At 42.4% G+C, this 26,761-nt stretch overlaps 1 protein-coding gene across 1 annotated transcript in view; it reads left to right on the forward strand.

Moving 5' to 3' along the window:
- CPNE4 (copine 4) overlaps positions 1–26,761 on the forward strand; it is a 208,677-nt gene that overhangs the window by 116,102 nt on the left and 65,814 nt on the right. Inside the window, exons 4-7 of the mRNA XM_063124856.1 lie at positions 2,203–2,274; positions 3,747–3,821; positions 14,819–14,902; positions 18,078–18,167. Of these exons, the coding sequence (XP_062980926.1) occupies positions 2,203–2,274; positions 3,747–3,821; positions 14,819–14,902; positions 18,078–18,167 (321 nt within the window). The remainder of the gene's footprint in view (positions 1–2,202; positions 2,275–3,746; positions 3,822–14,818; positions 14,903–18,077; positions 18,168–26,761) is intronic.

Below are 26,761 nucleotides of genomic sequence, written 5' to 3' on the forward strand. Positions count from 1 at the left end.
ATAGGTGCAGAAGATAAAAAAGAGACCTTTGATTAAAACAGCAACAAAAACAGCCTCACCTACCTAACAAAACAAGCAAAAACAAGCTTTTGCCATACTGTGAAACACTTTGCCCCAGGGGGGCCATCCAACCCCCCTGGGGCAAAGAATTCTACAATTTAGGTGCAGCTACAGAAAAGGCCCTGTAATTATACACATTTCAATCATGCTCCTCTTGCTGTCGTTTGCAGGCATCAAATCAAGCAAGGAGTGAGTAGTGCTACTGTCTGATTCTGGAAACTCATTGCAAGACTATGGAATTAAATTCTGTCTTCTCCTTTGCTCAACCTCTGTAGGAGGCACATAGTTACGGAGAGAAGCAGAACCTTTGGTAGATGTAGAGCAGCCTTCCCCAATCTGGTGCCCTCCAGATGTTTTGGGCTTTAGCTCCTGCTTTATAGTGGGATTAAAGTGCTCTGATAACTGTTGGGGCACATTACACGATCCATACTGTTATTTCCTGCTTTTTTATTCCACATTATCCAAAAATACCACAACAAATGTCATTGTATGTCCTAAGAGGTATAAACGGGCAAAAGGGATATAATATTACCAATATGGGATCAAAATGATTTCACATAAGGTATGGATTTGGCCCTGGTTGGGCATGGCTGGTGTAGAGTGTAGGATTACATTGGGGAGACCTGGATTCAAATCCCCATCAGCCATGAACCTCGTTTGTGTTATTTTGCACTAGTCACACTCTCTCTACATAGCCTACCTCACAGGATTGTTGTGTGGATAAAATGGGTGAGAGGGATTGACCATGCACACTGCCTTTAGCTTCCTGGGTACGATAAAAAGTAATAAATAGGCACATTTATAATAGGACAATAGTGACAACTGCTCCACAAAGTTTAGTTTCTAGGAAGGGAATCAATGTTAGTCTTTCACAGCAAAATGGATTTTTAAAATCTAAGGGCTAGAGATGTTATAGAAAATCAATTATTCAAAGGAGTTCAGATTTCTGTGAATCCGCCCAGTGGATTCTGCAGCAGGCCGGCTTTTTCCAAGTCGTGCAAATTCTGCAGAGTTGCAGACCAGTTTTTTTTACTTTGGAGGGTGGGGAGTGCATGAGCGAAGAGTGTATTTGCAAACAGGAACAAAATTCTGATTCCATCAATGAGCAGACAGTGGAATGAAAAACTCTTGAGAATCTGTAAAACACAGACGGAATGGATTCAGTAAAATCCATACATTCCTACTAAGGGCATGGTCCAGCCAGAATTAAGCACTTCAAAGGCTCATTAATTTCCATGGTGTATATTCCATCTCCTGACTTCTCCACCATGAACTTAAGAGTTTATTTCAGTAATTTGGGGAATGGGGAGTGTGTGTGTGTGTGCAAAACATGGGGCAAATGTGTCAGCTGTGACAATTGCACTCTTGATCACTGGTGATACAATTATTTTTTGTCTCACAGTGCTCCAGAGTGAGGGAAAGGTGTATTACCCTCACTCTGATTTGCCTTCATGATGATGCTACATGATGACAAGTCCAAGTAAGGATAATATTTCTTGCTCTCCCTCTGGATCACCTGTGAGGGTTCAGAGCAGGGAGGGGTGTCATCTACCAACATCTAGGAGCATGATAGTCACTGGTGTCCAGATTATGCAACATATGAATGTGGTGGCCAAAACAGTCAGTAGAGGCCAGTTCTGTGAAAACTTTTGCCCTGCCATCAGGAAGCCCTCCTCTCACACTGTTCAAACCAAAATGTTCTGAGAACAACATTCAGCTCTATATAAACAATTGCTCACCTTTTACTGCTGCTTCTAGAAACTACATTTGTTTCACCTAGGAAATTAAGCATGTGTGCCAAGGAATTGTAGAACTGTGGGCGATTGACTTGTTGAAGTGCAGCACAATCCCATATGTATGTATTCCCCCAAAAAGAAAGCCCCATTCAATTGAATGGAGTTTACTCCTGAATAAATGTGTTCAGAATTGCAATTTTCATTACTTGGACTCTCCTAACTTTCAGAGGGAGATATATTTTGAGATCACTTGCTGATGCCTCATCTTTGAAACAGCTTGTAATATCATCTGGCATGGAAGTACTTTATCGCAGCGTTGTTGTTTTAGTTTTCTTAGATAAAAGACACATCACAAACCTAGAAACAATGTTGTTTTCTAAAGCTCTCTCTTATCATTTTTATACAGATTGTTTCACAGAGAAAACTCTCAAAATCTTTATTGAAACATGGCAATACGGCTGGAAAATCTTCCATAACGGTAGGTCCAACTGAAATACTGTTCCTTCTCTTTTTCCTCAGGAGAAAAAAAGTATTTATTCTCAGCAACATTCATTTTGTACATCCGTGCCTAATTACAAGTGCTTCACATTTGCTGACATGCACCCATTCTTTTCCAGAAACTGTCAATACATAGGGTTGAACTGTTCCATCCTTTTAAAAACAATACAGCTTTTCTTAACAAAAGTAAGAAACATCTACAACAGCATTTTAAAAATCCTTTGAACTGCCCTTAAAACACTGCTATATATAATGTCCATGATTTGAAGAATAAGGAGAGGGATACATTTTTGTCCCTTTCTCATAATACTAGAACCCAAGATTGGGGACCCCTGTTCTAGTAAACCAGTCTGGCAGCCGGCAAGCCATTATAATTATTTTGTATTCAAGCTCGCATGTTCTGGCTCCTAGCTAACCACTCCAGCAAGGTAACTTTTAGTCAAGACAAGCCCCATTAGTTCATATAGAAATAAGTTAATAAATTTTTTGCTACAGCCTTATAAAAAAAGTTAAAAGAGAACAGAGGAAATATAACAATTTTGTTTTTAAAAAGTCTGTCTTAGATCTAGCCTGATTGAATTTTTAGTCAAATCTTCATTTACCAACGTTCAGTTCACAGCTTTTGAGACCTGCAAACCATCATTGAATTGTGTACTCCTGGGTCAAATTATTGGTAAAGTTTGCATCCAAGTGAATGATGTTATTTTCTTTAGTGTCCCATTACTTGAGGAATTATCAAACAAGTATTAGACTGGGTTCAGACTAACGGTGGTTTAAATAGTTGACAGTTGTGTTGTGTGGCGGGAGTTTTTTAACCGTTTGTTATTTGGCTGAATAACCAATGCAAATAACCATTTGGCTACTTGAGCCACCATTGGTTATCATGTTGTGTGGAGGGCACCGTTGCTTATTTCGTCAGCCACAGAATCGCAAGGAAAGAGCAGTCAAAGCAGCAGCTGCCGCTCTAGTCCAGCTGGCAGGATAGATTTTTGGCAGCAATGGCTGATGGGATGCTGGTGGGAGGACTGAGTGGGGAGAGAGAGGGGGGGATGAGTGAGTCAACTCAGTTTGGACTAAGTTAACTCAACACTGATCCAAATCCACACCGCAGTTGATTATTATCATGTCGTGTGGGGAGTACCCCTAGATAAACAAATTCGAAATGATTATTACCCCACTGTTTGACTACCGTGTTGTCTAAATGCAGCCTTATAATATTATCATATGGCCATAAAATGTAACATTAAACCTCCGGGAAAATTGTAATGGGATTTATCCCTGCTTTAGATTATATTGCTCCTTTTTGCTTCATTCCTAGCAATGGGGCTGCCAAATTTCTGCAGGCTGACGAGGCTAATATTTTTCATATTTCCATGCATGGGCATCTTAAATGGTACTCTTCCGGAGTTCATTCTTCCCTCCATTTAAACATAACTGTGACTTTTCACCTAGGTGATTGCGGAAGAATTATCTGGCAATGATGACTACGTTGAACTTTCCTTCAGCGCACGGAAATTAGATGACAAGGTAAGCTGCCATTAAGCCCGCAGCTTAATGTTAACCTCACCGAAAGACATAAGAATGCAGACAAATGTGATTTAATAAAACAGCCTTTCCTGTAGCTATTTTTGGAGTGCTGATGTTATTAAACATATCAGAGATCCGAGATCAAGGCCCATAATGAGGCTTTCCTCACGTTGCCTAGTAATTAGAAAAAACTCCCCATGGAACGTAATTAAGACCAAGACAATTTAATTATGCGGAGACCTCATGTATATAAAATGCCACCAATCACATCAGTCAGCCTTTTACAAGCTATCAAAGACATAACATCCAAGGTTGGCATCCTAAGATATACATTTGGGAGCTCTTGGGAATGATGTTGAGCATGGGCTGTTTGTTGTTTTCAGAGAGGTTTTCGTAACTAAACATCTCAGACGTCAGGGAATTTGATGCTTTTTTTGAGCAGTTGGCGAAACTTCTCGCCCGTTCAACTGAAAACGCTCTCATTAAGGAAAGGTTTTTTATTCTAGAGGCATCTTTATTTACTAGTTCTAGGCATTTTAATGACGGTTCATCATTTTGAGAATCAAAAGTGTTACAAGGATCCCTGGGGGTGCAGTGCACCTACTCTCTCTCTCTCTCTCTCTCTCTCTCACACACACACACACACAGAGAGAGAGAGAGAGAGAGAGAGAGAGAGAGAGAGAGAGAATTGTTTCCGATGAGAGTTGAGCCACCGGGTGCTAGGGGGTGAAGGAATAAAGTGACTCCAGATGCAGATAGGAATGAATGGTATCCATTTACTTACATGGAGGAAAGAAGAGGAGTGCACCTGGGGATACTGCCAGTGATGTGGGGCAGCATTTTTCCAAAATAGAATACTATCTGGTAAGCGTTCTAGCGCTTTATTTTTCTGCAGAAATTTTCCATTTCAGAAGTTTATTCATAACAATGACGAGCTGCCCGTTTCAAATATGATAGTGAGCAAGCTTGGTAATTTCAAAGTTGTACTCAATATTTTTCAGCTGATTATCACTGTGAGCGAAAACTAGAGGTGGGCAAACTCACCCGCGTGCGCCTCGGTAGACACTCACCTGTTGCTGCCACCATTCGCCCCCACTCACCTCTTCTGAGGCTCAGCTTGGCCAACGAGTGCTTGGCAGCCGCCCATTTTCCCGCCAAAATTGTGCACTTACCCAACACCCACCCACCCCGTTTCAATGGCGGCCACCATTGACACAGGGTGGGAAGTGCACAATTTCGGCACGAGGCACAGGCAGTTTCCAAGAACTCTAGGGACCTCACAGGCACTCGAGTGGGGTCCGTGCTTGTGTCTGGAGTGCCTGACTGGATTCAGGGGGAGTGGACGTGGGGGGGGGCTCTACTGAACCCCCTGGCCCAGTCGGGCACTCACGACATCCCTGATGAATGCATATGTGTTGTTGAAATACATGTATATGAAATGGAAGTAATAGGTCAGTCCTCCCCTACCTGTTGCCTTCCAGATGTGTTGGAGTGCAACTCCCAGCAGCCTCCAGCCAGCATGGATGCTGGGACTAGTAGTCCAAGATATCTAGAGGGCACCAGGTTAGGGAAGGCTGTAATAGATAGTGGCACTGACAGCGAAGCTGAAGAGTGCTCCAACAACCTCAGTGGAAGAGAGTTAAATGCTGTTGAAACAGAGGAATAATTCATATTATTCATGGTTCATTGGTTTGCTAAAATGTATTAGAATGCCAGCAGTTTTCAGTATCTTTGGGGGTTCTTCCTTACATTGAAACAGCGTAAGGAAAGTACGTGCTATTTTGGGAAGGAAATCTGAAAGAAATAATCCACATTTTTCCAGAAAACCCTCATCTCTAGGCACCATTGGTCTGGGGACTCAATCTTCTCCATGCCTAGAGGGATTCCAATGACCCTGCCTTTGAAAAGACATCTGCTTCTGTTACCACAGCCCTGCTTCTTTATTTGGGTTCTCTTTCTGGGTCATACTAGTGTGTGTGTGACACAATGTTGGCAACTGGATTTGATATCCACAGATCAGCTCCTCCAGGGCCCTTTTCAACCCAATTACTCTAACAGATCATATAAGTACAATAACCGACAAGTACTTATTTAACTTAATGGAGAGCATTCCCTTTGTAATTATCAGATCTCTTAGGGGAATGCTTTTCAAGTAGATGAAAGTGAGGCCTGCAATAATCAAGCCAATGCTTTGAACGCCAGAACTTAATATTGGCGATCCCACACATCCACTCCCCTGGTGACTATTCCACAAGATACGAGAATTGACATTTGGCCTGTGTTCATTAGTTTTGTTTGTATGTTTAGTTTATTTTGACCCCTTACCTCAGCCAAACAGGCTCTCAGAACAGCCTACATAAGAGAAGTAATAAACAAGACAGTCTCTGCTTGCAGGTTTAGAATGTAAAAGACACAGCACAAAAAGAAAAAGGGTTCAGGAGGAAAGAGGAAAAATTATTTATTTATTCTATTTCTAATCCACCCAATAACTAATATTCCCTGGGTGGATTAAAAACACTTAAAAGACTTAAATGCTACAGAACAGTTAAAAATATACAATACAATACAGATATTTAAAAGAATAAAATACAATGTAATGCAAAACAGTAAAAAACAGGAATTGATAAAACAGCCATAAAAATCTAGACTCTAAAATGCCTGGGAGGAAAGAAAGTTCTTTGTCTGGCACCAAAGTTCTTTGTCTTCGGGGCGTTTATTCCATAAGTGGAGAAAGTTCTTTGTCTTCGGGGCGTTAATTCCATAAGTGGAGAAAGTTCTTTGTCTTCGGGGCGTTTATTCCATAAGTGGAGAAAGTTCTTTGTCTTCGGGGCGTTTATTCCATAAGTGGAGAAAGTTCTTTGTCTTCGGGGCGTTAATTCCTTAAGTGGAGAAAGTTCTTTGTCTTCGGGGCGTTTATTCCATAAGTGGAGAAAGTTCTTTGTCTTCGGGGCGTTTATTCCATAAGTGGAGAAAGTTCTTTGTCTTCGGGGCGTTAATTCCATAAGCGGAGAAAGTTCTTTGTCTTCGGGGCGTTTATTCCATAAGTGGAGAAAGTTCTTTGTCTTCGGGGCGTTTATTCCATAAGTGGAGAAAGTTCTTTGTCTTCGGGGCGTTTATTCCATAAGTGGAGAAAGTTCTTTGTCTTCGGGGCGTTTATTCCATAAGGGGAGAAAGTTCTTTGTCTTCGGGCCGTTTATTCCATAAGTGGAGAAAGTTCTTTGTCTTTGGGGCGTTTATTCCATAAGTGGAGAAAGTTCTTTGTCTTCGGGGCGTTTATTCCATAAGTGGAGAAAGTTCTTTGTCTTCGGGGCGTTAATTCCATAAGTGGAGTGCCACCACGGAGAAGGGCCTCTCTCTTGCAGCCACTCATCTAGCCTCCTTTGGCAGGAGCACCCAGAGGAGGGTCTCCAAAGAAGACCTAAAGGTACGAGCAGGTACATCTGGGAGAAGATGTTCCTTTAGATACTCTGGTCCCAAGCCGTTTAGGGTTTTAAAGGTCAACATGAACACTTTGAATTTTGCTTGGAAACAGTCTCAAAGCCAGGGCAGCTGACGAAATACTGGCATCACATGATCATATTGGCCAGTCCCAACTAATAAAGATTTAGCACCTATTGGGAACCACAAAGAGCTGATCTCTCAGCAGAGTTGATAGAATGGATCCTGTTGGCCATCTCTCCCTCTACTGCACCATGATAGAATGCTGCTGAGCAACTTGGTAGATTCTTTCATTCAAATCAAGAAGAAGCGCTGTAGATCATCTTTCGCTGCTGATTTACAGCCACGAATTTGTAGAGGCATCCTGCTCTGTCCCTCTTTTCATGCAGCGTTTATTGCCTGCAGGGCAACGCTGGTGCATAGTTAGCACAGAACGGTGCCCATCTTCCTGGTTCCAGAATCAACAAATAGTGTAAGATACCACATGTCCCAAATATACCATAGGAGGGAGGGAAGAGTGCAGTAGGAGCACAGTTGTTGACTGCTGATCTGCCAGGGCTTGAGCTGGGATGAGGTCCAGAGACTTGGCGTCTTTTGGGATCCCCGTGCCCAGCCTGGCCCCCAATCATGACCAACACTCTTTGCTGAGAGGCTGGGTCTAGGAGCCACCATTTAAATTTCCCATAAAGTCCTGGAGAAATGCCACAGGACAATGCTGCACAACGCTGTATTATGGGAGATCTAAATGGCTCTACCCCAGTACTGATTAGACCACTGTGCCTGCTGCTGCTTGCCACTGTCACCAAGTAAGCGTTCGAGGGGTGGGGTGGGGTGTCCTGATTAAGGATACTGTCACTGGGAAATCCGGTTCTTTTTTGGCTCAACAGAATTCCACGGTGGGTACGACTCACTGTGCGCCTCTAAGCAGGCTATACTCTGAAGTCCAGGAACTTGGGTGGGTGATTTGTGGTTTGTTTGGGGGGTGGGGGTGGGGGTTGGAAGGTTCTGCAATTTGCATGGTTTGCACAAATTCAACTTTAATTTGACTGTAACTAGAGCAAATTGCTCAGAGATTTGTGCAAATTGCAGAACTTGCATGTGCAAAATTCTCAGAAAATATGCAAACTTTCCTGACTCGCTGTAGGTTAAGTCAGGTGCTGCAACAGGAACTAAAACAAAGGGGGCAATCCTAGGAAAACGAACATGTCAAACTCCAACCAGAAATGGATTTCTCTGACATCCCTAGCCCTGATGCAGGAGCATTCCCCCCCAGAGGCCCCCATCAAACCTAGAGCCAGCCTGTCCCCTTACGTTCATTTATTTATACCGATGAACTGCTACTGCCTCATCTCAGTCCACCTGCGTAGAGGATCAGGCCGTAGGACTGAGGTCATTGGAGGTGTCCTAGCCTGAGGCTCAGGCATATTGGCTTCAGCAGTGTGAGCCTCCCAACCAAAGATTGCAGGTGATCATGCAAGCAAAGCTATTCGGGGGTGGGGATGAGTTCTACTCATGTGGGAGAAATTATGACCACGTGCAGCATTTGCCAGCATAGGCCGTTATGTGACTAGGAGTAGAAAATCTAATTAAAACTGCCAGAAATATTTAGGTTGGTAGAGTGTAATGAATTTGTAATTTGACTACGGTGCAAAGGTTAATAGCATCCCTAAGTTGGGGATCTTTAATCACTCTAAACATCCGGGACCTTGGCTTTCTGTCTAATCTGAAAGGTGAATTATCCTTCACTGGGGAGAGAACTGCTGATTCTCAGTCTTTCCTCTTCTTTTTTAAACCTGCCCATTATATTTAACCTCTTGGAGGTGAGTTTAAGAGGCTAGATTTAGGCATACGTTCAAAGCATGGCATAAAATTATAACAAGCTTGTTAGCTATAGCTTGTGCTTTTCTGGTCATGTCCCCCAAAAAGCTGCCACCATTGCCACTCCTAAATACAAAAGAGCAGGTGCTCCAATAGTTGATTTTCCTTTGTATCCACAAGTGTACTCCACAATCTGGTGAAAACAATGCCCTTGCAGGCAGGCATCATTATAGCTGTTACATTCATGGAAACATTAATTTGATCGCAAGTACATTTCATGGCGACACTGAAATAAAGAAAGATATGCATCAGTAGTGTTTTGATAGCCTTAGCTCTTCACACTCTACACATGAGATCTGTTCGTGTACCAACTATAGAAGTAGGAGGAATGGTAGGATGACCATATGGAAAGGAGGACAGGGCTCCTGCATAGAAAAGGGAATTTCAGCAGGTGTCATTTGTATGCATGCAGCACCTGGTGAAATTCTCTCTCCATTCCAACAGTTAAAGCTGCAAGAGTCCTGCCCTCTTTTGTATGTGGTCACTCTAGTATAGCTAGAGCAGCTTGAAGTGTTGGGATGAAGAGGGAATTTCACCCGCTGCTTCATGCATACAAATGACACCTGCTGAAATTCCCCTTTCAACACAACTGTTAAAGATACAGGAGTCCTGTCCTCCTTTTCATATGGTCACCCTACAGAATGGAATGGTATGGCTGGAATCCTGAACAACAGTGCTCCACCTGCAACATTTTGTTGCACGACCTACTCGTTTCACCCTAATGTGCTCGTTTTCAATATGGAAGGAAGTTTTTGCAAGCAGTTGAACTTGCGTGCAGTCTGAAGTATGAGGGACTATTGAATTTGGATGAAGATGGATGAGAATTTTGTTTGTTTTTGATAAGAATTTACCAAAATTCACAAAGTTCTTCATATTTGGGAGAGAAAGAACTTGAGATTTAAAAATATCAAATGCAAGAGAGAGTGAAACTGACCGATTCCCTCATCCCTGCTCTGGTTTTCTTTGTGGCCACATATGGAAACATAAGCCACAATCATAATTTTAAAAAAAAAATTAGCAAGTGAATACCTTTAGGGTGCAAACCTATGCATGGTTAAAAAGAAAAAAGGCCTACAACTCCCAGCATTCCCCTGGTTGTTTTGCTGACTGGGAAATGCTGGCAGTTGTAGAAGTTTTTTCTGTCTCAACATGCATAGGCTTGCTTCATGAACATAAAACAAGCTTGGGATGGAATACATTCTGACATACTCAATTCATTTGAAAGTACAATGAACTTGTGAACTTTTCATACATCCTGAATAGATATGTATATTTTGGTATACATATCTATTTGGGATCTATGAAGGCTTCACAAGTAACCATGATATGCATCAGAGGTGTTACTCTGGTGTGCTTCAGTAACACCTTGGATATAGGTCATGTCAGCTGCATCCCAGGTGGTTAGGGTGCAAAGTCACTGCCTGTTAACATACTACTACTTGTTCATGGAATGGCAACTATTTTTTTTATCTTTGTCCTTTTGAAAAATCAGGCATGATAACCAAACAAAGAGCCTCATCTGAAATGAGAGACTAAGGAGTAAATAATGCAACTTCGGCAGCTGAACTAGTTTTTGCCAGCTTAATGAGTTCTAAGGCAAGAATCTTCACAGCAGCTTCCTTGGAGATTGAGGATCATCAGATCAGTTCAGCTGGCCAGTTTCTGTTGGATTTGGGATTTGTTAATCAGTAGCCTGAGAGTCTTGTTTGCCGTGCTGAGCATTCACATGATCTGTTTGTAGATGGCTCTGAACTGACTGACCACTTGGCCTGTTGAGGAAATGGATAGATCAAGTTTAACCGATGTGAGGGTTCTGCCCTAAAAGGTAGTTTTAACATACTTTGATAGGGTGACCATATGGAAAGGAGGACAGGGCTCCTGTATCTTTAACAGTTGTATCGAAAAGGAAATTTCAGCAGGTGTCATTTGTATATATGGAGAACCTGGGGAAATTCCCTCTTCATCACAACAGTTAAAGCTGCAGGTGCCCTGCCCTCTTTTAAATCTGGTATACTCCTGCAGCTTTAACTGGTGTAATGAAGAGGGAATTTCACCAGGTGCTGCATGCATACAAATGACACCTGCTGAAATTCCCTTTTCAATACAACTGTTAAAGATATAGGAGCCCTGTCCTCCTTTTCATATGGTCACCCTAATTTGGTTGGGTTTACTAACATCAATATTTTGAAAACATCATTATCTATGAACTAAGATCTGCTAAATTGAAACAAGCAGAAAAATATTTCCTTTAGCAAGAATTATTCTGGGTTGTTAAGCAATAATAGTTTCAGAAGCTGATTATATAACATTTCTTTAGAAATAATCAGCATTTGCACTATGCATTTAAAGAGTGTCTATGAAACTATACTTTTCACTCCTCACCCTCAGCAGAATCTAATTATTAAAACTGAACATGTAATTCAAATTGCCCAGGCTGAGCTTTCATGCATTTATTTTCATTTTGGCCCAATGGGTTGACCTAGAATGTCATATTTTCTCATTCCCCAACAGGCCCAACATACTTAATTTTTTCCATTACAGTGGAGTCTTTCTTGTTTTTTAAGAAGAAACTTTAATTGCTTTGGGATTGAATTCATAAATTTATTTTCTGCCAAGTATATTCCACGAAATATGTAACTGGTGTCTCTTTTGACTGAAGATGGTGACAGAATATGACATATGTGTAGATCATAATTATTACCGCAGATGTGTGAAGTGACTTCTGTGCTTAAAATCTGCTTAAACTTTACTAGCAGCTGGGATTGCTGTGAAATAGGTTTCTGTTGGTGCTGAAACCTGTGGATTCAAAGTAGTTGTTTAGTGGACTGGTATTCAGACCCACCACCTCTTTGTACTTAGTCTCTTGGGCAGGTTACTTGTCTGTTGCCATGCTTCCCACGGCAGCCATTTTGTAGTGGTGCCCACAACAGTTTCTCAAATTGCCAAATGTGCCCAGGGCCCCAAAAGTTTGCTGTCCCTGGCTTAAAGCAAGCAATTTGTTTGAACAATTTGTTGAACAGATTTTAAATTAGGCTAATCCCAGCTATGTTGAGAATAGTCCCATAATACAGAAATGAGTTTACTGTTTATGGTTAAGGAAAAACATGTCAACAAAGGGCAAATTGATATACTAACGGAGGATTCCTATTAGGACTTTCCTATGGCTTTAGGGGCAGGCCTTCTCCTTTCTTGCCTCCACCACATACTGTAGGTAATATTGCAAGTGACGTGGACATGCCATATGGCCATCCCATGATAGAGATGCCCAATTTACATGATAATGCCTTCATTTGCAAAATTTAAACACAGCTCTGCATGCAATTTCATATCCAAGTGGTGAACAAGAAATAATAATAATAATAATAATAATAATAATAATAATAATAATAATACAAAATTAAAACATTTAAAATAAGATTGTACCAATAAAACCATGGCTGGTTAGTCAGGGAAAGGTGTGCTTAAATAAAAATGTCTTCAGCAGTTGCCGAACACAAAACCATATTGGTACTTTCCTGACATCAACAGGCAGGGAAGCTCCATAGAGAGGGAGTAAATACTAGGGCTGTGCACTCAGTCACTGAATTATCTGGCAACCATGAACATCTGCGGAACATTCGATCTTCCAGAGCGGAGATTGACCACTTCCAAACCCATCAATTAATATCAGAGCAGAGACGTGTCCAATTGGAGCTTCTAACGTCTCCGAAATTATCCGACTGTTTTTCAGGCGTCAATGGTGTGTGTGTGTGTGTGTGTGTGTGTGTGTGTGTGTGTCAATTGAATATCTCCATATTTGGAAGACGCTGAGTGGGGTGAGGGGTAGCTTTGATATTGACATCTGTGGCTAACCAATTAGGAATTGCCACAGCGCTGACAGTGACCGTGTTCTCCTTCAATCGCAGTGTTCGGGGGAGTGGGAAGTACTAACTGGCTGCTGATGGGGAGATGGGAGAAGAGAGAGCACATTTCTGCTCAGACTCATAGAAGTCAATCATCCACATTTCCAGAGTGTGAAAGTGCTGTTGGGCCGGCTGGCATTGTGAGTGAGAAAGCTTCTACACCTGAGTCAGGCACAGGCAGGCTCTTTATTTCAGTTAAACTATTACTCCTGTTGGCTGGCTGGGCTTCCAGTGTGTGTGTGTGTGTGTGTGTGAGGGGGTGGTGTCCAATAGATCTGGAGGGCACCAGTAGGCTGGAGTAGAAACTTCCACCACCAGCAGTGGAGCTCTGCATCAGCAAAGTAAAGGATAAAAGCTCCCTCCATAAATGTGCAGGGGTGGATTAACTTTTGTGTGTGCTTGGCATGTCTAAAGCACTACTTAAGAGCTATCATCATGCCAAGTTTCATCTCTTTATCTTTAAAAATGGCAGCTTTTTTTTTAAAAAAAAACCAATTAATTTTAAAACCACGACATTTAAAAATTCCTTAAAAGGCTTGAAGGGATCTGATCCAAACTTGGCATGTCTAAAGCTATCACCGTGCCAAGTTTCATCTCTTTATTTTTAAAATTGAGGGAGCTGTAAGCATTTGATTCATTTCCATTAACTAGAGCGGTTATCCGAAAATCTGACAGGGCACAGTAAAGGGAGCCGCTCTGAAATCAGGGCAGAGAATCACCTCAATGGAGCTCTGGCTTGAATTTTGAGGTGGAGAAGACCCACTTTGCACACCCCTAGTAAATTCTCTAAAGGCTCTAACAAAATTTATTTATTTTATTTGTTAAATACGCTCTCTGGGCAGTTTACAACTAAAACTATGTTGTGAAAATCCAATTTAAAACTTTCAAAATCACATAAAACCAGAATAAGTTACAGTCCAGGGAAGGCTTGTCTAAAGAGATATGTTTTTAGGAGGCGTTTAAAACATATTACATATTCCACCTCCCAAACTGCTCGTGGGAGGGTTTTTCAGAGGGTGGCTGCCGCTACAGAGAAGGCCCACTGTCAAGGTGCTTTATGAGGTGCTTCAAATAGCAATAAAGCAGCAATTCAATCACTTAAGGCCTAGAAGAATAAAAAGGACTTCACTGAGTACCAAGAATACAGTTGCACTGGCTCCCCTTTGGGACATATTTTCAAAGATGAGGTGCCATAACCAAGAAGGCCCACATCCCTATCTCCACCCACCTTACCTCACGCCTGGGCCAACCAGAGGAGAGTCTCTGTAGATGACTGAAGGTAGCCACTTACACTTCGCCAAAAAAGAGGAAACATTCCACCAAAAGTGGGACAAAAGAGGACATCTTTTGCATAAAATTTGCCTATGCTGATTTATATGTATGCATGCATTTTTTGAAATTACTATGATTTAAATAAAAATATAATACCTCTCAGCACAGTGGGGGAGGTTGTGATCAAGTAACCTGTGTGCCTACTCATTGTGCTCTCCAGGTGTTGGTGAGAAACGTCCCAGCCTCTGCTCTATCTTTACACCAGACTTGGACTCGACAGCCTTTCAAAGATAACATGATTCCAAATATAGGACAATTCTCTGTAACGTAGGACACATGGCCACCCTAACGCTGGTCACTTGGCTACCAAGTTGTTGTGGGAGCAAATGTTTGCTTAGAGATTAAAGCGGAATGAATTTCCATTTTCCTTCAGTTGGGGAGCAGAGAGGTTATGTAGATCAAATCTAACAGGCTTTTAAAACAAAGATCTGCATGTTTCCATTTCAGGATTTCTTCAGCAAATCTGATCCGTTTCTGGAAATTTTCCGGATGAATGATGATGCCACCCAGCAGCTTGTTCACAGGACTGAGGTGAGCTCAAAATGGGTACAGCTGTCTGTGTGAGGTGTTCTATTATTATTATTATTATTATTATTATTATTATTATTATTATTATTATTCACACAATTTGATAGGATGTTCACACACAAACCCACACAATTACCTGGGGGAGGGTGCATTCCACTTTTATCCCATTTTACATGCATGTAACCACTCCCTCAATAAGCTTCTTATTTAGGCTGCTTTGGAGTAGATTTAGGGCCTTCTGATAGTAGTAAAAAATGATAAACATTTATTTTGCTGTTTTCCAAATGTAGGGTGACCATATGAAAAGGACAGGGCTCCTGTATCTTTAACAGTTGTGTAGAAAAGGGAATTTCAGCAGGTGTCATTTGTATGCAATGCAGCACAAGGTGAAATTCCCTCTTCATCATAACAGTTAAAACTGCAGGAGCTTTACTAGAGTGAGCAGATGCAAAAGAGTGCAGGGCTCTCACAGCTTTAACTGTTGTGATGAAGAGGGAATTTCACCAGGGGCTGCATATGGTCACCCTAACAAATGGCAACATGGTTCCAGCAACAATAGCATTATATCCTGGCCCCATGTAACAGAAGAGAGGTAGACCCTGACTCTGGGAAAGATAATGGTACCATTTTTTTAGAAAATCAAGAGGATATATTTTGGTATTTCCTGTACTATTGGGGGAAAATAGAGTGCATACCCTCCAGAGAAATAAGAGCCAAACTGCTTGTACTGTTATTAGTGTGGTTTGCCCTTGAGTGCAAGATTTTTCTATCACAAATAAACAGTGTGTGAGGGGGCAGACGATAGGGTCACCACCGAAAAAGAGGACAAAAGAAGCCACTGGTTTGCATAAAAATTGCACATGCTAATTTATACATGTAGATATAAATTTAGTACAGGACATATCACTTTATAGTGGAAGACTATGGCCAGGTGTTCTGTGTGCCTTGTTCAGTCTGCTGTCCAGGTGCTGTTGGTGGACAACTTCAGGGCCCCTGTTCTTCCTTTCGATGGTTCTTTACCTTCAAACTGGACTTAGGCTAAATGAATCTTTAAATCAAGACACCTTCAAAATGGAGGACTATCAAGTGGAGGACTATCCTCTGGAAAACAGGACACATGGCCATCCTTGGGGAGCTGGCTTGGGATTGAGGCGTGAGGGAAGAGGGATTTAAATTAGGGATCTGCTCCGCTTCTAATCGGACCGGTGAATTAGAAGCGGAGCGGGGTGCTTTGCCTCCCCTTAAGGCGGAGGCGAAGAGGATTGGGGGGCCGGCGGAGCGTGGCGAAGAGGATCGAGGTGAAGGCAGATCCTTCACCTCGATCCAGAGCTCCGCCAGAAAGGTAAGTGGGGTTTACCGGGCCCTGCCCCTGCCGCTGCCGCTGTCGCCCATGCGGCGACAGCGGCAGGGCCTGGTAACCCCCCCTCCTCTCCCTTACCTGCCTCCGTACGCGGTCCCTCGGCTTCTTCAATTGAGCCCGCGGTTCAACCAGGAAGTCTAGGCCGCACTTGTGGCCAGGACTTCCTGGCTGAACCGCGGGCTCAATTGAAGAAGCCGATGGACCGCGAACAGAGGCAGGTAAGGCCCCCCTCCCCCTTGGTCCCTTACCAGGCTCTGCCGCCGTCGTCGCACGGGTGTCGACGGCGGCAGGGCCCGGTAAACCCCCCCGCCCTCCTCTCCCGGCCTTACCTGGCACCACTCCCCTCCACTGCGGAGCTCCGATTCGGAGCCGGAGCTCCGCGGCAAAGAGGAGCGGAGTATGGGCAGAGCGGAGGGGTCTGTGCACACCCCTAATTTATATCTTTGCCTCCACTGTATTCCTGATTTGCATGAGGGCTCCTGTGGCTTTTTGCATGGGGAAGTGCTCCCATTTGTTCCAATGGATTGTGGCATGGGGGAGGGGGTTTTCTTTTACTTTTACACACACACACATACACACACACACACACACACTATGGTCAGCCCCCCCTTCCCCCACGCCTGCTATTTACATGAAGAAAAGGGCTCTAATTGGAGTGAATAGGAGCTTTCTCCCCTCCATGCAAATTGGCGAATGGGCCCTAATGTGGATTGGGAATGCCGCAGGGGGTAAAAAGTTGAAGCCTCCCCAAACCACAGACTCAACCAAGCTGCCCTTCCCTCCCCCCACCCCCTGCCCAGCCCCATGATGGTTATTTGTGAATGAAAAATCTTGCCCTCAAGAGCAAACCGCATGAATGATATCACATGTCCCTATTTAAATTTTAAAAAACCCAAGGGGACAAAAAGATAAACATCTGCATGAACTTGCTGGACATTGCTCTGGGGGTGGGTAGGCAACTTTGCTGTTGCACCATGCCACGTGACCTATCCTGTGCTTGAATGGCAGGCAAGTAAGTGCCCAGCCTCTGAAGAAGTAAATAAAAAAAAATTAAATACAATGTGGCTTTGAAAAGTTCACAAAATGGTTCTAATGCATGGGAAACCCAACTCCCTCCATTCTTCTTCTCACATAACTCGTCTGCGAAAAATTATTAAAGAGTCTAAAGTGATGGGAGGTTTCCTCCCCAATCAATTTTTCTATGTGTCTTCTGCCTCATTTTGATTCCCAGAACCAGAAATCCTCTGGGGAATGCAGGTTGTAGGAGTTTTTTTCTGTCAAAACATGAATAGGATTTCAACCTTACTTAATATGGAGCTGAGTGAATTCCACTCCACACCCATTACTATGAAATATGCCCAGGATGTCATTCTATTTTCTATGCTCATGTTGTCATTTCACACATTTTCAATCTCTGTCTTGAATGGTTAGAAATCTGCTTGCTTGCTCTGTGCTGTATTCTTCCTGTGTGTGTTTTACTGTACCAGTCCTGAAGCAAAAGAAATCACAGGCTCTAATGGGCTATGGGAAGGAGCTGAATTATAAAAACAAATTGTCAAATGTCAAAGCTATTGGTTAACAAATAGCCTGCTCAATATTATGTTAAATTGATTGATATTGTCAAGTCTACAGACACACAAAAAAACAAGGAAAAAAGTGTGCCACACTTAATTATTCCTAGGGATATAGTCTTCCTTGCCCATTAAATAATAATAAAAAATCTTTATGATAATAGGCCTTCATTTGTAAATCATTATTATTGTTTTTTAACACTTCATTTTTGAAATACATTTATAGTTTCTTTTATCTCATTCCTAGGTGGTGATGAATAATTTAAACCCTGCCTGGAAGTCATTTAAGGTGTCGGTAAATTCGCTCTGCAGTGGAGACCAGGACCGTAGACTAAAGGTCAGTGATCTCAATGAACTATGGAGCAAGAAGCTTTGCATTTAAATACTCCTCTTTTAAGACTTTGAAATTAAAGACTGCTACTACTTAAAAAAAACCAACCCACCACTCTCTCCTTTGACATGAAAGCGCATCTTCTTGCAGATTTATTTATGCTTAGTCAGTTTGAATTAAAATTTGCACAGCAGTATGTTCCCCTAATGATTCTGCATAATATTGTAAAGGTCCCTCGATGTAACACCACTTAAGCCAACAGAATTGAAATATTTCGGAGAGCAAAAAATAAAGTGCTGCATGTTTCAATCAGGGTTGCTGCTCCAAAATGGATAGATTGAAAACCAAAAAACTGTTAGGAACAATATTTAGAAAAAACTGACACTCCATCTCTACCCTCCTCTTACACAAAAAGGGTGCTCTTCATGCCAAGTGAATAAAAACAAACAAAACAGCTCGGTTTAAAAGCCATGTTGAAGCTTAATATGAATTAGGGCTGAGCTCCATAATCTACTATGACTCAGTCGTCAAGCAAGAGAAATAATAAGTGGCTGAGCAAAATGAGACCCAGTTCAACTGAATGGTTCGGCATTCTTCTATTTCAGCCTTCCCCAATCTGGTGCCTCTCAGATGTTTTGAACTACAACTCTCATCAGCCAATGTGGCCAACGGTCAGGAATCTTGGGTGTTGTAGCCCAAGACTTCCGGAGGGCATCAGGTTGGGGAAGGCTGTTCTACTTGGTTGTGAGTCTGCAGTATCTTGCTTACAAACGAAGACAGCCATGGAACTTAGTATGCCCATGCATGACATAATTTTATGTTTCCAGTTCAAAAACCTGTCTGTGTTGAGTTATGGCTTTAGAAGCTGTTTAGTTATTGCACAGACTGGGTTTCTAGCACATAACCTTTTGTGTTAAGTCTCTGTCTGGGCCCTACAGAGACTAGCAGAGATTACAGCGGTTCTCAGCCAAGTCAGCAAAGACGTGAATTAAGACAGAGATTTATGTAGGTTAAAATAAACCTTTTTACTGGCAAATAAATATATAATTTCGTTATGGCAGTACAGATACAAATACTTACAAACGGTCAGTCAATACAGCTCACATGGGGGACATGGAAGTTATACAGGAACTTGAAAATACATTTACTTTTATAGACAACCTGTACAATGATGCAACTCCTTGCAACCCTTAATTGAAGACAATCAGTTAGACAATTATTCAATTATGACACTCAATGTCCAGGTGTAGAGTTGACCTTTAAGTTTCTGCTGAGTCTTCTGTTCCTCCAGATCCTCAGCAATTAACAAATCAATGGAAAACATAACCAGGATCCATTCCAGGATCCAACAGTCTACACATTTTCAAGTCGAGCACATATCACTGAATTATGGCTTACTATACTAGGGTGTTAACAAGCAGCATGCCAGTGCCCACAGCTCCTTTATCTTTGCTTTGTCCCTCCCTTTGTGTGAGTAGGTAAAATAAGCTGGAAAGGGCTTCTTGAAACAGCCAAACCTTCAATCCTGGTTTGTTGCCACCAAACAGACCAGGATTGTAAACCAGCAACAAACTAGGGCTCGTTGTTGACTTACAAATCCTGGCTTGTTTGTCCTGATTCAGATATCATGTCATGAGAAGCTCTTCCTTTCCTGCTTAATTTACATTTGCCTGAAGCGAGGGATGAAGCAGGAGCAAACAGGCTGCATGCACCAGCACACCACTCACTCACGTTCTGGTTTTATAGTCAACATTCATGGCTTACTATTTCACATGAGAACTCTCTGGTGGCTGCCTCAGCTCACTGAGATTTTTAATGTAATTAAAAGATGGTATATTCATTTTCAGTTATTACATTTATTATATATTTACTATGGCAGTGAATGGGAAAGGAATGGGATACATTATTATTATTATTATTATTATTATTATTATTATTATTATTATTATTATTATTTGCTTCATGTGCCAAAATGTATTAGGCCAGGCCTGTGGGATATACCTAATAGAAATTTACCCATTACCACATCTGCTCAGTTTTTCAAAGGCCTTGCCTTTCTGCTGGTCTGTTTACTGTTAAAAGGATAGAAACCCTCTTGATTTTGTTTTTTTTAAAAAGGCAATATCTTAGTTCAAACTGATAATATTCCATATAATCATACTGATAATATTCCAGAAATGGATACCAGAACAAATTAGGAAGCTTTGCTCTTTGTACTGACAGCTGGGGAAAATCAATAAACATAAAATAAACATTATTTTTTAAACAGAAAAAAATCTAAGCTAAAACAAGAATAAAAAAACTTCATCCAGCTCCTATAAACACATATTGAAACTGCCATGTCTTTGCTACATGCCGAAAAGCAAGCAGTGATGAGACAGGTGACCTCTCAGAAGGGCGTTCTAAGGATAGGCACAATAACTGAAAAGGCCCTGTCTCATGTACCCACGTGCCGAACTCAGATACAAGGGGATGGTATCTGAGTTCAGGTGTTGACTTTAGTGTATGGTTAGGTTCATATGGTAATCCTCTGCCCAGTTCCAGCTCCTTTCCCCATAACATCTAATTTTGAAAACACCTCATCTAATGTGATCATTCATTTCCCTGCTGTGCTAATGACAGCAATGTCTGATCTCACATCTAGTTCTGCCCTTTCTTCAGGCTTCCACAAATCTGACCAGGTGAGGGCCTCTGTTCAGGACAACATGAGAAAACTCCCTCCCCTGATTTCCTAATTCTTTGAGCTTTAGAGCCGGCAGAAGCAGTTCAACAACAATGAAAGAAACCCTCCTGTCCTTTGACTTGAGATAAGGAGGAGGGATCTTTCATGATGTGATGGGTTTTAGAGCAAGCAGGGAGGCTTGAGCTGCTTCTTTTTCCTTCCAGGTCCAGTGTGTTATGAGAAATCCCCTTTCCTCATCTGAGTACTGTAGGATACATTGAGAACTTGGGGCGGAGGGGAGGGGGAGTCAATGGTGACTGCATGTTATGGCTGGCTAGTTACCTGTGCCCAAATATGTACATCGCTCTCATTTTTGCTCATGTCCAAATGAGCTGTTGGTAAATATGGAACTGATATCACATGCTCCAAGAACCAAACACCCTTTCCTCTTTTTATGTACCCCATCCTTTCTACCCAGTTATATTTATGACAGGGGGGAAAGGATGAAGCTGAAAGGCCTCACAGTGGAAATTTCCCTCAGGATGTTCCTCATCCACATTTCTGCTAGTTCCAGTGAGAATGGGCCCATTATTATTATTATGTCCCTTATGTAATGAAATTTGTTATTATAATTCTCATATATGTTACAAATGACCCATCCTATTAATTACTACTATAGATTTGGGTCAATGAAGATACATCTAAAACACTTTGAAGATGAAAGGACCATGCAAGTGTTGTCTATTAAGGGCTCTAATATCTTGGATGCCTTGAGAGACGTGCTATCAGAGAGATTAAAATAACTGAAAAGCAACTCGCTGCTGTTTGGATCTCCAGGGACTCTTCTGTTTTTGAGAAATGGCAGTTTGAAGGTGAAAGGCGGTGATGAATGGTTCCTACCCCAGGCAGCATTAGGGTTTTCTGAGACAGCCTTTCTCGCTCTGCTTGGATGGCTCACTCAGGCTAACATGTACTTTCAGCCTGACAGGATCTTTTTCTTCTGATCACTCCCACAGTCCCACTGTGTTTTGGAAACATACCAGTAACAACCACCTCTTGACATGCTGTGGAATATGGGAAGGGGCCGTGGCAAGTAAACAAAATGCCCAGGGACTGTGAACTTTTAAAAGACAGTGGGGTTCTTCTAAATCGGGGCAGGAGGGGCAACGTGTGGCTTGCAGGCTGTCACCGCCCTGCCCCCCCCCCCTCACAATTTCTTTTTAAATTAGCTTTGGGGGAAAATGGTGCCCAATCCTTGAAGCTCATACTCTGGCATTCTGACTCAGGATACCCCAAATCAGTGAGACTTTTTTATTGTAGCATATCCCTCCATAAAAGATTAATGGCTACATTCTTTGGAAATCATATAGCTGGTGACAATTAGCTATAGGCTCCATAAGTAATTCCCAAACAATCCAAAGCTAATAACTTTAACCATGTCACCATAGAGCTTGCAACTTGGTTTCAGCATCACAGTCTCTATTGATCAGAATACAGGGCAAGGGGCTTGAATGATTCCTGGCGTAAGCCATCCCTGGTAGTCAAAGACAAGGGTTCTAGAAAAAGACCTTAACAAATCCATACATGCGACCTTGAAATCTTCATTGAAACCACCCCTCTGCATGGGTCAAGGGCTTTCAAATAGAAAAGTCAAGAGTAATCCCACAGACACAGAGATTTGATTTACCATAGCTTCCACTTTGGTATCACCACACTGTGTGGGTCCAAATCCATAGCCAACAAGAATTGCAGGTCTATGGAAACTATAGCACTACTTTTCATGGCAAGTTCTTAGCAATCAAAGTTCAAAGACATGAGAGTCTAAATGGGATGGAGAGTCCAAGTGAAGAGTGCCTCAAAGGCTCAGGCAGTAGTAAGTCCAAACGGAGAGGATTTTGGGACCTTTGTCCCAATCCATTTACTAATGGTTTCTCATTTACTTTCCACTACCACCTGTGCTAGGAGTTCCCCACTCACTTCAGTGAATGGGGGAAGATTCCTGAATACACTCCTCTAAAGATCACAAAACTGGGCTACCCAAATGCTCAGAATCAGCAGGCATTGTAGGAGATAGTAAGGTTCCTTCCTGACCCACAATACAGTGATCTGTTTGACACAATGGTCTACTTCAGATGTAACTAGAAACCATGATTCCCTTCAGATGTAACTGGAAACCATGGGTCCCCAAGCCATAACTAACTTTGGGCTTACATCCGCACCCCCCATCTGTCCCTCACTGGAGGAAGGAATCAAAAACTCCCACTTTCAGTTTTATGCTAGATATTTTTCCCTGAGATGTCCAAACTCTGGTTTGTTTAAACTATGGCTAATAAGAACAAGCCAGCATCGAACTGTGGTTTCAGATCCTGGCTTGTTCTCAATTGTGGTTTGTGCCGGCTTGTTCATGTAGTAGAAAATCATGGTTTTCTGTTATATCTGAACCAGGCCTGTGTAAGAAATAAAAATATTTGGGTGTCAGGGTCAGGAGCTCTTCTATTTCACAGAAACCTGCTTCCTTAGCACTTTAACATTATTTCACTCTGCTCAATATTCCTTCTTCAGATAAACTTACCCCGTATCCTCAGAGGAAAGGGGGAAATGTTTAGAAGAAGGTCATATATGCGTCAGATATCTGTGTGTGTGTGGGGGGGGGAGACAGAGATTCTTAAGTAAATTAAATGTACATGATATATTTGTGCGTGTGTGTGTGTTTGTGTGTGTTTTAAAGAATGTATTCCTACATTTCCAAATATTGAGCATTTTCAAGGCTGTCCCTGTGCTTTGTTTATTCTGCTGATGGAAAAGAATGGCCATCAAGAGTTCAAATCTGTCATTATCTTAACTGTTTTAATTGCTTTTACTGCTTTTAAATGATATATTGTTTTAACTTGGTTCATGGTTTAACTTGGTTTTAGCTGTGCATATTTATTGTTTTATACTGTATGCTTTTATCTGTACACTGCTCTGAGATCTTAATGATATAGGGTGGGATATAAATGTTTTAAACAAATAAGTCATAAAAGATTGGAATAAGTGAACCTGAATGCATTTGTTACTTTGAAATCAATGGAACTTGGAATGTATGAAAGACACTTGATGAGAGGCGATTCTCGTTCCCTCCTTTTGATTTCCTAAAAGCCGAAGACGATGTCTAATAAAATCTCCTCCTTTTACATGCAGGGCTGGTGCCAAGGGTCTCTTTGCTCACTGCTATTTTTTTCCCAGACTACAGTGATACAATCTTTAAGCATAAATGATGAAACAACTTCTGCTAAAAAGGTGTCTTTTTAAGTCCACGCAAATCTATCATGTCTGTTTGTCTCTTACTTTAAAACAAGATTGAAAAGCCCTCATTCAGTTTTTTCCCAGTTTGGGCCATGGCGACCTTGCAAAGGCCTCTTGCCATTTAAAGTGTGTTGTGATGGCAGCTTTGTTTCTCTTAAGCTCCCTAAAAGTGAAAGACGGCAACATGCTAGCAAGTGACTAGCATTACATTGGCCATTGGGACTGCATGCCCCATATTGATCCTGCACTCACTGAAGCCCTATGGCAGGAGTGGGGGGCTTCAGGTCCACGGGCCAAAATTGGCTCTCTGGGTTTCCCCAGGTGGAATTACTCTTTCCCCTTTCCCACAACCACTGATCATTTGGTGGTTTCCTGAATTTTGTGCATTTTCCCACTTCATCACAACAGTTAAGGGAGCAGGGAGGGGGGACGCTTACCTTCCTCCGTTGCAGGCTTCAATTGAGGCCCCGGTTGAAGCCGGAAGTGAAGGCCGAGGCCTCTTCCGGCTTCAACCGGGGCCTCAATTGAAGCCCACGATGGAGGAAGGTAAGGGGGCGGGGGCAGGGGCGGGGGCCTGGCCTACCTGGCACCACCGGCGCTGCCATCCATGCAGCGGCTACGCCAGGTAAGGGAGCAGGGAGGGGGGACGCTTACCTTCCTCCATCGCAGGCTTCAATTGAGGCCCCGGTTGAAGCCGGAAGTGAAGGCCGAGGCCTCTTCCGGCTTCAACCGGGGCCTCAATTGAAGCCTGCGACGGAGGAAGGTAAGGGGGCGGGGTGGGTGGGTGGCTTATCTTGCACTGCCACCGTCCATATAGTGACGGCGGCGAAGCCGGATCTCGCTCCGCGGAGTGGAGCGGGAGACGGGCGGAGCAGCGTGAAGAGAATCGGGCCCGATCCGGATTTTCCGGATAGGGCCACGAAGCGGATTGGGGGGTCCGTGCACACCCCTATTTTTGGCCCATCTCTTTTGTGTTTGGCCCTGAAATGGGGTCCCTGGGAGCTTCCCTGAAGCTGAATTTGGCCCCTGAGCTGAAAGAGGGTTCACCACCTCTGCTCTAATGCGAATGGGCAGGGATCATTCAGAACCAAGCGGGACGTGCAGCTTGCTGGGGAGTTGAATATGCACAGGAAGTCTACCCTGTTTCTTTGCCAAAGTTATCAGTTGGACACTCTGTGTTTAAAATCTCCATTTCAGTCAAATGAAACAGCATATAACCCAGCTTCTTAGCCTTTCCTAAAAACAGAGAGGTTACTATAGGAAGTGTCTCGGTTTCAAAGTAGAATGCTAAAATTATGCTCTTAAAAAAAAAAAAAACAGGTTGCCAGCTGTTATTCAAATACATCCTGCAATATATTTTCTAGTGCCTTATTTATTTATTTATTCATACATACATACATACATTTGTATCCTGTCCTATATCACTGGGATCTCAGGGTGGTGTACAGATAAAATCATACAAACCGTATAAAACAAATATACACAGCTGAAAACAACTTAAACCATTAATCAAGCTAAAACTAGTATAGAATTTAAAAGTAATAGAAGCAACTAAAACAATTACAACTTTGTGCAACCTTGGTGAATTTAGCCATCAAAGCCTTTGTTTTTTAAAAAAAGCATGCCGAAATGAGGCCAGGGCCAGTTGGGCCTCCAAGGGGAGGGCATTCCACAGCTGGGGTGCCACAACAGAGAAAGCCCTCTCCCATGTCCCACCATAGCATATGTCCTCCAACAGATCTCAAGTCTCAGGCAGGCATATATAGGGAGAGGCACTCCCTCAAGTATATTTCCGGGAAACCTGATTGTCAGAGTCAAACTAGACAATACGCAAAATACATGATTGTGTTTCACATGTATTCTGCTTTAAAAGAAAAAGAAGCCAATCGGGATCAATCAGGATCAGACACCAGAAGGGGACTTAACCCTTTCCACAGAGCCATGATCCTGATGAAAATCAACCCCCCACCCCAGCTGCTAATTGTTATGGGAGGGAAGCTGCCATTGGATTGGATAGTCACTCATCATTTGACTTGCCCAGTAATTTAGGTCTGTAGCAAAACTTATGAAACGTTGCTCTTTTCTTTTTATGAAACGTTGCTGTTTTCTTTTTCTTTCTCACAACTGATAGCATGCTATCTGTATTAAAAAAAATCAGAGAGAAGGAGAGGCAAAGATGCAGCCATCTCAATAGAGAGGATCTAATCTGCTGATATGACACAGACACACACATAAAAAGAAGCTTTGTACAAAGTTGGCTTTCCAGATGTGGCAACTTCCAGATGTCCTTAGCTCCCTCAGTGACTGTCATGCTGAGTGCCTGCACATTTACCATCAGTGTTCAGGAAGTCCACAAAGAGGGCAGGAGACTGAACCCAGTATTTAAACAATAAGTTACAAATAATCTTAATTTTTTACCTCTAAATCAGGTGTCCCTTCACATTAGCTAGGAGTGAAATTAATTTTCTCAGCAACTATATATTGTTTCCTGTTGTAATGCAAAGAATTTTAGGGTGAATGATACTGAATGGGCAATTTAGACCCATTAGCTTATGAGGAGACCTGCTCCTGATGGAGATGAAAACTGCTAGGAGTAGTTTGTTATTATGGATGAACACCGCGGCCTGGTTTTTTGGACACTCCTTGGGGGCCG

This window comes from Elgaria multicarinata, chromosome 1 (genome assembly GCF_023053635.1).
Source record: "Elgaria multicarinata webbii isolate HBS135686 ecotype San Diego chromosome 1, rElgMul1.1.pri, whole genome shotgun sequence".
Taxonomy (NCBI): domain Eukaryota; kingdom Metazoa; phylum Chordata; class Lepidosauria; order Squamata; family Anguidae; genus Elgaria; species Elgaria multicarinata.